General features: G+C 44.3%; 1 protein-coding gene across 5 annotated transcripts in view; it reads right to left on the reverse strand.

Annotated features, from left to right (window-relative positions):
- Window positions 1-11984: 11984 nt before the first annotated feature.
- MOB2 (MOB kinase activator 2) overlaps window positions 11985-14343 on the reverse strand; it is a 110031-nt gene continuing 107672 nt past the window's right edge. For all 5 annotated transcript variants that reach the window (XM_039552505.1, XM_019284461.2, XM_010398093.3 and 2 more), the window contains one exon: window positions 11985-13301. In XM_039552505.1, coding sequence (XP_039408439.1) covers window positions 12991-13301 — 311 coding nt within the window. In that variant the 3' untranslated portion in view covers window positions 11985-12990. The remainder of the gene's footprint in view (window positions 13302-14343) is intronic.

Genomic DNA, 14343 nt, shown 5'->3' on the forward strand with positions numbered 1-14343 from the left:
AGTTTTTAATTGAGCCAGTACCTGACATGTGCTATATAAAGCAATAGATGGTGTATATGCATCAAATGAGCAGCTGAGCCCATAGGAAGGTAGATCTCATTGGCAGGTGTCAGTCTGGGGGCTGAGAAAGAGGTTGGTTGTGTTGAATAGCACTTATGCAAATTGTCCAAGCCTTGCAAACAGTACCTGACAATTTCCTCAGTTTTCAGGCTGGCTTTAATGAAAGTGATCGGATGCAAATGATTGAGCTTTAATGGCTCTCACTGGGTATAGGCAAAGACAGAGTTTGTAAAGACAATTAAACTGTGTGAGGCCTCCAGGCAGTGCGAATTTTGTGCCTGCTGTTACAAGGTATGCCTTCTTTCCTGATGATTCAGACAGTGCATTTAACCCAATAGGCTCGGACATTTTCTTAAATACCTCAGCAGAATGCCCACAGGGATTGTGTTCTCCCCTAGAGAGTCTGCAGGACTGGTCCCCCTACCTTTGCTTCGTTTCAGCTGTATACAACCAATTGTATGTGAGCTCCTCTTAGAAGGGCAGAGTTTGGGTGAGGAAGAGATTTTTAGCTCTGAGTTTCTTATTATAAAAAACAACAGGGAGGGGAGAGAGACACTTGTCTAAAAACTGGAAAGTATCTTAGTTCTTCGTTGTACCCTTTAATCTTCTTATTTTATTTAAAACCACTTCAACAGCTGCAGCTCCTGCTTAATTCGGAGAACAAAACTGTAGCAGTTCAACTATCTGGGGATACTTGAGGCCACAAGTGGAAGGGAAACCCACATTGAGGGCAAGTCCTTTCTTCTAAATGCACAACTTATTGTGAGGGTTATTTTTAGTGCTGTAATCTCACTGAGTACTGCTGAGAGGAACTGTGCCAGGCAGGCTTTGAAGGGCTTGAGAAATGGGATTTCCTGTTCCACCGGCTCAGCGCTGACTCTTGCCATTGTCAGGAGCTATTATCGCCTTCTCACAGCCAAAGGAGATAACACAGCTTCAAGGTCAGGGAAGACACAAGCTTCCATCAACGGCATTAGCACAAGGCAGAGTTTGCTTGCAGCCAGGGTGGGTGTTTCTGGTGTAGCCAGGGACCTCTGCCTGGGCAGAGAGGTCCGCCCGTGCGTCACAAAACCACACCGCAACCGAGGCTGGAAGGGACGAGCTCATTGCGTTCTCAGTGTCTCCAAGGGGGACGCTGCGCAACTTTTCTGGACAGCCTGTTCCAAAAACAGCTGCCCAGGGAAGTACAGGAATTTATTGCTCCACAGCTTCTGTTGACCTGCTCTTTGCTGCACCTCCTGTGTTTCTGTAGAGTGTTCTCTTTTATGTGGACATTCCTGGGTCTGGAAGGCAGTACTGGCCCAGCCCTGGGAATGGGACACGTTTCTCTTCGTGTTGTCCAGAAGAGAAGGAAAACAGGTTGGTCTAGGGAAGTAGTAAGCCTTGGTGTAGGAAGCATTTCTAGGTTTTAGAAGACCTGTCAGACAAAGCAGCTGTGTTCACTGTAAAGTCTCAGATACTCTTGAAAAGTATTCACGTTGAGACAGTGGCTTCAATTTGCATGTGTGTTCTGGATGGTTCCTCTGCAGGACATCCTTGTTCTGAAAGTAAAATCAGATTTCAGAATGGAGGAAACTAAGCTGAAACAAGGCAGTCCTGACTCACACTGGAGTTACTGGAATTAGATCCCAGCATTATGCTGTTTGTGACAATTGCCTTGGTCAAGTCTTGTTATTTATAAGATGCACAGTGGGATAATGATTTCTCTCCTGTCTGAAACAAATTACTTTGATAGTTCTGGTCTTATTGACTTATTGAATCATGCTGCTCACAATTAGGTGCAAGAATGTATCAGGGAATGTATTGGATTCATTAGGGATGCTTTGAAGATACGTGAAAAGCCGTTTGTAGGACTTGGGAAGAGATGGAATCGTGGCTGAGGCCTCCCTTCACTTTATGAGAATGCTCATGAGCTCCAGTTCACATAGGGTTCCTGATCTAAACTCTTGTGCATAAGTGCAGTATAGGAAGTTGTTTCTCTCTGCCCAAGAGCCTTCAGTTTTAGCACCAAGTTGCACAATAAGAGCAGAAATGGGTACAGAGTAGGTAGAACTTTGTGTTTACATAAGAGCTTAAAAAAAGAAAGGCTGGTCCCTGTCTACTGAACTTTAGGCCAGCGTTTTGATGGACTGTGATACATCTCAGCAGCAGGTCCTCTGCATAGGATGGTGGAAAAAGCAGGATGGTTGGGAAGAGGGCTGGACTGGGACTGCAGTGTCCTGGCTTTGGCTTTTGCTAGATGTGTGGCAGTGGGTGGCTCCCCCTTTTTTAATTGCAGAGGTGTAGAAGCTGAGGAAGGCAGCAGCACCTCCTTAGCAAAGAGCTTTGGGAATGGCTTTTAAAATGCCTGGAATAAGAAGTAGGTAATTTTGTGAGACTATTCCTGATTTACTTAAGTTGAGCAGAATCTGGGCATAGAACAGGAAACTCTTGTCTGAAACACAGCCAGTTTGCTGTGGATCTCTGAAGTTGCTGGCTCCTGATAGAGCCTTCCTGATGTGATCTATTCAGATGCTGTTACACTTCAGAGTCGAGTACCTTCTTTTGCTTGCACTCAGGTAGCTCAAAAGTGTCCCTGGAGTGGCCTTGTGCAGAGGAGACCTGGACCCAGCACAAGGGTCTGTGGTACAGTGTGTAGTTTGGTAGACTCCTGGTCTTAATTTTCTGAAGTGTGTTCTCCTATAGGGAATGCAGGAGTAGACTCAAATAGTAGCCTTAACCCTTCAGTGTGAAGGTGTTTATTTACTGGACACTTGGATGGCACAATGATGTGGCTTTGTCAGCACTTTACAGAGGGGACTGAAATTTTACCTGGTCCAAATAAGCGGTAAAGCAGAATGCCCCTTGCTCTGCTGAGGCTGGAAGTGGGAGTAGCTACGTGAGAGAGAAAGCACAACTCTCTTCCCTTCACTGCTCCTTGCCTTGTGTTGAATGTATAACATAAATATGTGTGTGAGGCTAAATAGTTTGTAATTTCCAGCTGTAAAATACTCTATGCAGCCTGCAATGCACCTGACATCAGCCAGTGGCTTTCCCAGTGCTGGCAGCCCTATTCTTGGGTGTTACAGAGTTGTGGGATGACCCCAGCAGCCACATCTGGCAGAGACATGTGTTGGCTGGATTATAAATTGCATTCAAAGAAGGAGGTAAAGGTCCATGCTGCTGTTTCCTTGTTTCTAATTTAGGTTTGGTTTGGTTTGCTCAGGCTTGGTGCTGCAGGTGACTGTGCTTGGAGTCAGTGGTGAAGGAGTCAGGTTCAGTTTGAGATCACACTGTGGTGGTGGGCAGACCTGACCAAAATGGGTTCTGTTTGCTGCTCCACTGGGTTCTGCACACAGATATTAACATGTCATATCTCACAGGTAGGTGACTTTCCAGCACAGGACTGTTCCTCAGCTCCCCAAGTTTTTCCTCTGCTATTACACTGCATTTATCTGCTTTCCCAGGTTCTCTGCTTTTCTTAATTATCATCTATGTACAAATAGTGACTGAGCAATTGCTGGCAGGTTCCTCAGAATCTTGACCAGGCACACACTGGTGAAATGTATGGGACTCCTGTGGCTTGTGAAACCTGGGAGTTCAGAGCAGTGCTCCCTTCAGGCCCTGAAATGAAGAGTCTCAGAAATGAAGGTGGGCTTGCTGTAAACCAGGCAACTTCAGCCCAGTTTCTCTGATGGTATGAGCATTTTACACAGAAGAAAAGTGAAAACTTTTGGAAAATTCTTACTTAAGTGCAGTTTTAATTAAGTTTGATGCACTAGCTCTAGCTTTTTTCTGTTGCTAGCATGTGGGGCTTGGTTTTGGTTAGTGACCCAAACAAAGGCCAGCTGCAGCCATTTACTTAAAAAAAAAAATTAGTTCTAAAAGCTGTTCTGCCAGATGTATTTGGAAGTGTGTGGACCATGGTTTCATTCAGAGGTGTGAAAGCAGATACAACCCTGATGTTCAGTTTCAGTGGAGGTGCACTGCAAATTTGCTTTAGCAGAAGGGATGAAAGAGGAGAGCCTGACAGAATGTTAGCCAGAATGAGAACTGCTGCCAAAGGATCTCGTTCAGGAAAGGGGAACAAAGAGCTTTTGTCACCTTAATTTTTACTGCCCTGTAATGGGAAGGGCTCACTGCTTGTTGAGCCGTGTGTGTAGCTGAGCTTGGTCTCTGGTTCATTGTCCCCAGGCTGTGTTAATGTGCAGTTTCTGCTTGCATTTTCCTGCTCCATCTTGTGGGGAGAGGGACAGTCAGCCAGAACACACCAAGCAGCACTGGCCATGTCCAACATGAAAGCTTTACCACAGCCCCCGAGGCAACAGGTAGAACCAAGTGCTGTGGTGTCACTTGGAAGTACAAACTGTGTGTTTTGCACGTATTTTGCACCAAACTTGCTGGTCTGCCTGTTGCTTCCACAGCTGCTGCTGCTCTGCTTTCCACAAGAGAGGGGTGGACAAACATTTTGTAGCGTGCAAAAGTCCTGTAGAGAGACAGAATATGGTGTCACCCACTGTGTGCCACATGAGGCAGTTGTGCTACAGAGCTTTTGTGCTGGGCCTTGTACAATGCCCTGGTGATTTTCTGGTGTGGAGAACAATGTCTAGAACACAGGCCCTTCCTCAGAGAGGGCAGGGTAGCAAAGATACTGTTTTTTCTCTTTGCTCCCTGAAGACTTTTACAAGCTGTATCATGTGCCAGCTGTCAGTGGTGCTGTGCAGAGGCAGGAGAGGAGGAGGAGAGAGAGGTGTGGATATGCCTCTCTCCAGCCTGTGTAGCTTCTCTGTAGCTTTGCAGAGACATGACAGCATTCACTTGGTGTGACAGGATCACAGATCAGAGTCTGTTTGCAGGAGGGGAAGGACCAGACACAACCCTGTCCTGCTCAAAGGGAAAGGTCAAGTAGAGCTGCTGCCACAGGAGCCTGGACAGATAAATACTGTGGGACATTACTGAGGCGTGTTTCAATAGCACACAAAAAACAAGAGTCTGTTCTGGTACCTGCAGCAAGGGACAAGCTTTCCCCATGTAGGTGTGACAGACAAGGAAAAGAGGTATCTGTGGTCCATTTCATACAGACTCAGGAACGGAGATGAAGAGCAATTCAGTGATTCTCTCAGAGGAATTCAGTGGCTTGGACTGGAACTTGAATCTAGATCTTATCCTAGCAACAGCACATTCCAGTGACCAGGTCTACAAACCTCCTCAGGGGCCTGTCCCCAAAGACAGGATCTTTCATTTCTCAGCACATCACTTTAGCTCGTTTCAGATACAAATGCTACAGTTCTATCTTTTTTAATGAAAGGAAAGTTGTTTTGGCATTTCTTGTCTTTCTTATGGGATAGCACCAAGATCCTGCATGGTATCTGCCAATTGAGAGACTGCAGAGGAAGTCTGGATCATGCAGACTGTCCCAGTTGTGCAAGCAGTGAAACAAGTGCCCACCTTTTAGAAGCTAGAGTCACACAATTTGTGATTTGTGGGTAGTTCTGAGGTCTCTGTCCTTTTGTCTCTGGGGACTTTTATAAGTGTGTGTTCTTGTGGGGGTTCTTTGACATCAAGTAACATGGGAACACAGGCCAGAATTTTCTCCTTACTCGGGAAACTTAGGGGTTCATTTACAGGCTCTTTCTCCCCTTCTAATAGTTGCTTGTTTCTGCAAAACTTGTGAAAACTTCATAATTGAATCAAAACTCCTACCTGTGTTCCAGGCTGGTTGGAATCAGGTAGCAGTTCAAAAGTTTTTGGGGTAAGCAAGAAAAAGGGCAGATGGAGTCTTGTTTAAACTTCCTTCATTTCAGACACCCAGCTTTAAAAAGAGCCCATGTTTTCAATTCTTGGGCCAGAAGACTTCCACTGCAAAATAAAGCAGTGCTGTTATGAACCACCTGAGCTCTTTATCTGAGGAGCACCTGGATCAGAAATGAATGTTAATCCAGTAAAAACAGTTAATTAAACAGTTCTAATGGGAGCTTTAATCTCTTCTCCAGATGTAGTTTTGCTTTTTGCCTTCATCAGGGAGATTATGATGGAGCACAGAGGGCTTCTAATCCAATCAAAATTCCTTGATGGAGTATTTGTTGTGCTTTCACATTTAAGCAGTGGTTACACCACAAGATTAACTTCATTCACGGAGTTGCTGTCTTGTTACTAAATTCAATGTTCTGGTTTGATGCAGGCAGAAGAAAGGTGGGAGGGCAGGATACAAATGTGTCCTGTATCTCTGTGCTGCACAGAGTTGTTTGGGACCAGGCTTTGGGATTCAGGTGACACCTTGCAGTCTTCTGGTGCCTCAGTGCTGACTTTGTGTGAGCTTGAACTGATCTGCCTTAAGCCCTCAACACCAGTAGTGGCTTTGTAGTTGAAAATCTCATGTGGAAGGAGCTTTACCTGTCCATCTGGGAATTGTGTGTCTGCTTTCTTTTGCCCTACAGTTTGTGTAGAGATTCTTCCCAAGTGTTTTGGCTTCAAACTGAAATTTCTGTTTGGCAGCAGGATGCTGACAAATGCTGGCTTGCAGTGCCTACTTTCCTGCTATCTACTTCCTAATGTCATCCTCTGGGAGTGACATGAGACACTCCATGCACAAACCTTTTTGGGTCAATAGGTGCAAATTCAAGAGGAAAAATGCTCTTCTGCAGACCGTGTCACTGGTATAATAATGAATGAACAATGATGTTATTGAGGTCTTGATGCACATCTTGTTTTAATATTTGCTTGGACCTACCCATCCTCATATGCTGGGTCTGTGATGCTCCGATCACACCACAGCATCTGCTCTGTAGATTTCATTTAAGACAGTTTAAATCAGTTTTAAACTGGTAAGATTATTCAAATACATGTATTATTATTTGTACTCTCTCAAAAATGTTTTTAAAGTAGCTGAATTTTTCACAGTTCTGCTGTAGTGGGTACAGCTGGTCTTCAGCCACAATTTGTCTTCTGCTTCTCGTGTTTACTCCTGCTAAGACAGGTTTTATAGCCACAAGGATTCAAATTAACTTTCCTAAATTATTGAGTGTCAGTAAACCTGGCTGAAAAGGACACAGAGTTCTTTCTATTACAGGTTTTACATAGATTTCAGGTAATTATTTTGGGTTTATCCAGTGTCACTTTCCTGTCCTGGATTATCTTTTTAAGTAGAACCAAGCACAGGGTTCTCCTTATTCATAAAAGTAAATTGTTTAGTGGAATTAATTTCTGTATTAAGAGCTATTTCATTGTCTACCTTTACATGGCAGAGTAGCTCTTCTACCTAAGTTTTGATGCTTAGGAACAGAAAGAATATTCCTTGAGACGATTTGGGGAATGAATCCTATGGAAATCAGCTTTTTGTGTTTGATACTTCGTCAAGTGCAATTAAGAGGGGGGCAACAAGTAATTTAGGAAATTTCATCTACTTAGAATTAGCGCTGTCAAGTAAAGGTCTTTCCTAAAGGAATTCGGTGCACAGCCACAGGATCAGAACAAGGCTCTGTACCCGCTGTGTGTCCTGCAGGGCTGGATGAGTGCGTGGAGCTGCAGAGCTGTGCTGCCTTTCTTCTCTCTCAGACTGGGGATTCACCGCCAGCTCCTGCACTGGCATTAAAGCCCTCGGTTCAGAGTGGGAGTTAAATTAGTGGCTGGTGCCTAGGACCAGTTTGTTTTCCCTGTTTACATTTCCTTTTGCAGTCCTCGAGGGCAGTACTTGCTTCAGGGCAGGTGTCTTCTAAGCCTTACTGATGTCAGGTTGAAGCAGTGGTTTCACAGAAGCTGAAATCCTCTGTGAGGTGGCATTTGCCCTTTCTGCATCTGAGCTGATGTTGCAGAGGGTTGCTCTCCACTGAGCACAAAGCCTGTCTAGCCCAGACTCTTTCTACTCTTTCTTTTGAATTATCCCAGACACCATTAAAAGGAGGAGGAGGAGGTTTATGTGAGGGACCCTCTACCACTTTGTGAGAGAATGTGAGCTTACCTGCACTGGTGTGTGGGAAAGTGCCAGAGCATTTTAATGCTTATGTTTTAGAAATAATGAAAATAATTAGCAGATGACAACATTAAAAACAAGTTGCTGCTTTTGCTTTTTTTTCCTTTTCTTTTTAGGCTAGACAAAGCTCTCTGAGTGTTCTCTCATCTGAGTGCTTGGCCACAACATTTCTGTTTTCTCCAAGTCACACGCTAACCTAGCTTTGAAAAGTCTTATTGTTCATGTCAGCTGTCACAACCAGAATAGTTCTGTTCATGAAAAGAATAGAGACCCATTAGGACACTGAGGGGTTTTTGCCAGCTGTTTGGAGTTTCTCTCATGTTATATCATCAGTTCAGTTGGAGAGATTTTGCTGTACTGCATGCAGCTTACCATGTTAAAGATACCAGATCTGTCTTGAAATCCTTCAGGTACTGGGTTTATATTCAGTATAAGGCACAACAGCATGGATAACTCAGCCATACTGAACCCTGTGTTGTGACTACTGACAGCCACTGGGCAACAGAACTACATTTGAACTGCCTGGTGTTGCCACTTGTGCTACAGGCACAAACATTGGTTTCATTTGTTTAGTAGGTTTAAATAGAACAAAACAACAACCTACTCCTCTGTCTGCAGTTTAGATAATAGAAGACTATTTCTGGATTTGAGTTCTTTCTGTTAACAGCTGAAATGGTGACCTAAGGATTGGCTGGGACAAGTTTCATGACAGATGTGAGCAAAGGCTTGTTGGGTGAAGTGTGGCTTTGATGAGATCAGCATGCTTAGTAGGCTTCATAAAGCTGGCTTGTTCTTTTATGGGATGGATTGTTTCTGTGGCAGTCCTTCAGTCTCCTGCTGATGTGTAGGAGCTGTTTGTTACCTGACAGCATCCATCTTTAGCCCCTGATCACTTCCAGCCATGCACATATTCAGCCAGAACTGGTGGTACCTCAGAGCCATCTTTCTCCTTCTTCAGATCTTTTTGTCAACAAAGTGGTGTTTTCTGGTTGAGTTTCTTAACTCTCTTGCTTAAGAGGTTGTTACTCACATATAAAAGGAGTGTGCTCTGTGGGATCTCTGACTTGGTAACTTCCTGCAATCCCCAGGCAAGGAAGAAAGGCATAGCTTTGATTTTGCTGGCTTGAAGATGCCTGACTCAGTTTCCAGCTTGCTACTTCAGGACCTTTCTTAGGGCTGGGGTAAAGCTGCTCCTCTGATCTCTACACAGCTTCATTCCCTTGAGGTTAAAGGTACAAGTGGCTGTGCAAAAGATGTGGTGGCACTGTTCCCATGTCCCCTTCCCTGAATGGCCAGAGGTAGTCCTTGTGGCAGACACAAGCTGCTGACCTTGGTGCTTGCTTACCTGCTGCTGGTATTTACTCCAGATGGCACGGATAGAGAAAATATTTTCCTCCTCTTTTTATTTATAGGCACTTAGGCTTGGGTTTCCTAAGGGTGCTGCAGCCTCAAAGACCATGGGATAATGACAAAATGGGAGGAAGTTTCAGCTTGATAAAACATTTCACCCTATAAATTTATATAAATTTATATATACTATAAATTTATGCAACCTCAGCTCTTCAGCAGATTGCTCATGTGTGCAGAGCACCAAATATGAAGAACAGGATGCCCCAAAACACACATAGGACTATTGCTGGGTTTAAGTGAAAGACTTCAGCCCTGTGACAGCTTGTGCTTTGCTGTGGTTTTAGGTCTGGCTGAGTATGACAAGGCAAGGCCTGCCAAAGGCATGTATGGCAGGGTGGATATGTGGGTGTGGGCCTAGATGGTTCAAAAAGGTGTTTTCTAGTAGTGGTTATTTTTCTGTGGTATTTTATTTGTTTAGCAACACTCCAATCATGGGGATATGGGGGCATTGAATGTAGGGTAATTAAGTTGTCTCTGTTGTTCTGACATCACTTTAAACAATCTACAAAGCATATTTAAAGCAACAATATGATAATTTTGTCCATGTTAGAAGACCTAAGCCTGTATCCAGAGAGATGCTGGGATACAGTGTTTGCTGTCTGTTAGTCCCAGGTGACTTCAGGCTCAGTGCTCAGAGTGTGGGGCATCAGTGGCATGTTCTAAGCATGGGAGGAAGTCACCGACAAGCTCTGAAGGCTTAGTGGCACTTCTGTGTCTGAAGTTTCTACAGTGTAATTCAGTAACCACTGAAATACCCTCGGATGCCTTCAGGCTGAGCTTTACAGTAACATTTACTCCTGACAGGAAGAACATTGGTGTTGGCACAATTTCAGTGTTTTCCTTATTCCCACTGTTAAACCCAACAAGATAGGCCACACTAAAATAGGATTCATTATTTTTGTTCTTGTTAACTGCTTGTAAAATATAAAGCGATTACCCCGGCAGATGAAGCACCCACGCTTTCAGGAATCTCAAATGCCTGCAGAGTGAGGCCAGGACAGCTGCCATGAACAACAGCAGGCTCTTCCAGAGGTACTGTGGGACTGCACTGCTCTCCTGGCAGCTGAGTTGTTTGCTGCTTGGAGCCAACACGTGCCTTCCCAGACTTCCTACGACAGTTCTCCTATGGGAAGCTAAGGCATAGTCACCCTGGTGTTTGACATAGACAACACGGTGTTGTGACTGGAAACTCCAGAGATGAAGCCAGGTCAGTCCTTCCAGGGTTGAACTGCCTCTTGTTCAAGTCCAACCTTTCTCAAATGCTTCAGGTCTAAATGGTCTTTTAGAGAACATAACTGCAAATGCATTTTTACAGGAAGATCATAAATTACCAGAAGTTACTTGGGGTTGAGTTGTTGTTTCTTGCTCTCAGTTTCTTACTTTGAACTTCACTGTGCTCTCAGGGCAAGCAGCAGAGGAGCCTTACCAATGGCACTGTTCTGACTGCTTCGGCTCACCTCTGGTTTTCCCTCCAGACTTTAGTGCAGGGAGTTGTAATGGAAAGGCTCACATCAGCATGGAGACTGAATGGAATACCTGTCTGGATAAGGAGGCTGTAACAGGACGACAGGGTTGGGAAGGAGTGGTCTTCAATACTGTATTAACAGCACTCAGCTGAGCAGGGCAATGAGACAGTGGCACCCACAATCCAGAAAGGACACAGGAAAAGTCTGGCATCACAAAGTTTGAGGTCGTTTTCAGTCCCTCCCCCATCCCCCACTCCTCCTCTTCCCTTCTCCTGTGCTCATGCCTCTTTGCTCGTTCTCTTTCATGACTTACTCTTTTTCTCACTTGCACACGTGTCATGATCTGTTGTTGCTATTGCACACTTCTTCATAAGCTTTTTTCTTGCTTTTGCTTTTTCTATTTTTTTGTCCTTTCTTGCTCATGCTTTGTTTCTTGGTTTTTTGTGTTTTCCTTTTTAATTTCACCCCGTGGTTGTGCTCGTCCTTTGCTTTTTCCTTTGCACTTGTTCTACCTTCCTCTTCTCTACTGCCTTTTACTACAGGTACAGACTTCATTCTGGAAAACTTTCTCAGATTTATGCCAGGTCAGTTATTAATCATTCATAGGCCTCAGGTAATGATCAAAACCAGTAGCAAACAATTGTCACAGCTTTGATAGAAGAACAAGTGCAAGCAAAATCTGGCATTTCCCCAGCTGGAAACAATGACTGCAAGAATTCAGCAGAAACTTGAAGGAAAGAAATAAGTATCACTGTCCAAATACAGTACTGATATAATACTGTATCCAGAGAGATGCTGGGATACAGTGTTTGCTTCAAGTTATCCAGGCACCCACTGCACTTGCAGAATGGATATGTGCAAAACAGGAAACCTGCCCCTCTCCAAGTGTTGCTTATCTTCATATTCCCTGGGGAGGCAGTTCCTAGGGCTACCAGGAAAAGCAAGGAATTCATTATTATAAATATAAGCTCACAGGGTGGAAGACAACCCATTATTTTATAAAGCTGGCTGCCAGCAGGGCCAGCAGCATTCACTGGTGGAAGGGAGGCTCTAGGGGTGGAATCTGGTGACTTCTGACGCTGCACACACAAAAACAAAGCTTGTGGCTGATAGATTTGTTTTTATTATTATAGAACAGATGAACTAAAATAAGCCAACAATATAATTTTATGCCAACAGCCATCTTTCTAGCACAGGCGGTGACTGACCCAGTATACCCTTCTCCCCCGTCCCCGGGCCTCTGTTCAAGGGAAAGCGAATGGTGGTGACTCTTGCACATGGTTCTGGACTGCAGTGATCCTACTCCTGTTACCTGTGCAGGTGTGCCTGGGAAAAGAAGAGGCAGGGGAGCAGAGAAAAGAGTATATATGCTGTAGGAGCAATAAGCAGAAAGGCTTGTGGATCCTCTTGCACGTTCACACCTTGTGACCGAGTAGATGGGACAACTGGAGAATCATGCCCACTTTCAACATGTAGCAAGCCCCGAGTTGCTACTCTAGTCAAGCCAGGAGTTTCTTCCCATTCCAAGCTAACAAAGGGCAAGATGCACTCAGTGGGGGAGCTTTTGGCAGGGTAAGGGGCAGTCTATGTAAAACCAAACCAAAAAACCACCCCCACCCCCGAAAAAAACCCTGCATTTTAAGCCACTTCAAAGTAAAAGTTACTTCTTATAATATAATAGATACTTTTTAAATGGCAGGACCACCATCCTAGAAAGACCAAAGGGCTTGCACTCAAGACCAAAGAAAGAAAAACAAAAAACCAACCAACCAACCAAAAGGAAAAAAAAATAAATGAACCAAAAAACCCAAGAGTGGCCCCACTCTTAAGCTTGGCTCTTCTCTAAAAACAGCACTCATCATCCATCTGAATAGGTAAAAGGAGGAGTGGACAGAAAATAAAATAAAATTGGTGCAACTTCTCGCCGGCTGGCGCATTAACCCAAAGCTCCGTACAGCCCCGTACGACTGCGCGTCCTGCGTGGCAGCATCGCTGCGGTCAGCTTTCAGCGCTGGATATGCCCGTATGTATATCTGAACATATACATACACATACACACAATAGATTATACTGTTTATAATGTTAGTTTGGGGCTGCCAGGAGGGCTCATCTCTCTTTCACGTGGTTCTGTGCTCCTGCGCCGTTGCTGCTCCCGTTGCCGCTCCCGTTACTGCTGCTCCCGCTGCTGCTGCAGAGGACCTCCGTGAGGTCATCCATGATGGTGGTCTCTTTAGGGTCCACGAGGTTGAACTCCCTGATGAATAGGATAAAGTGTGTGTAGAGTGTGTTTAAATGTCCGTGCAGCTCCAGTGCCAAAGTCTCCTTAAAGTGTGAGGAGTAGATATGGGCCAGCACATGGAACAGGTACTTGCAGATCTTCTTCACTAGGGACTCAAATGAGTTTGGGAATTCTTTGCCTGAAAGGAAGATGGAGAAACACCATGATAGCACCAGCTGCTCACTGTCAGCCCCACAGCAGCATCTGGGTGGGCTCAGCTGTAAGTACGAGCAACCAGCCCACCCTATAGAGCAAACAACCTGAGGGGCCTGTGTCATGTAATCCTCTCTTTAAAGGGATTTGGGGGACAAGTTGGAGCAGGTATTAAGCACTTCCATTTCAAGTTAAATTTTAAACCTTAAGGTCTCAAAAATCAGGAAGCAAGTGTCATTATTCCTCAAAGCCACTACATTTTTTGTTACTGGTTGTAAAAACAAGAGGTTAATCTCTGTCCTTATCTAGCTTGGGAAGCCTTGGTGGCATGTGGCAGTTTTTACATAACTTGATATAACATATTCCCTCATTTCCTTGTTGAAATTCTATCAAATGGGAAAGAAACTGCCTCCTTCTAGATCAAGCTGCTTGTAAGCAAAGGCTGCTAGCTTAATGTTTTCTATACTGTAATGTCCTATATTGTCATGTCCTAGTTTCCCAATTACCTGTTGAAGTGGCTCACAAAGCCAGCTACTTTTAGTCCTGATTAAGCCCACCTACAATAGCTTCAAGTTTCTATTTTATTCCCCTTAACCAAAGGCATTGCATGTAGCAATCTTGTTAGGACACAAATTTGAGTTAAAATTACTTTGCTATTGCTTTTCAGCTCTTAAAAATCACATTCTTATTTAATCTCTGTAAGGGAAAGGACACCGCAAACACTCTGCAAGACAATGCTTCAGAGCCTTGGGCAAAGAAAGCAAGCCACATTCCTGGCAATCCAATTTATTACCTGCATTTCTTAATGCACTGAGGCTCTAATGGAAATAGTAAAACCACCCAAAGGTTGAAGTTTGCTATCAGTGGGCTGTACTGAACACACACATGCAGACTGTTCTCAGAATTTTATCCTCTATGAACCCAGGCTAGATCATCTCAAAATGCTTGAAGAAAAAGGGGCACTGATGACAAAATACAGGCCAAGACTATATGAGACTTTCACCCCAGTTCATACACTGAGAGTGTAA

The sequence above is a fragment of the Corvus cornix genome, chromosome 5 (genome assembly GCF_000738735.6).
Source record: "Corvus cornix cornix isolate S_Up_H32 chromosome 5, ASM73873v5, whole genome shotgun sequence".
Lineage (NCBI taxonomy): Eukaryota > Metazoa > Chordata > Aves > Passeriformes > Corvidae > Corvus > Corvus cornix.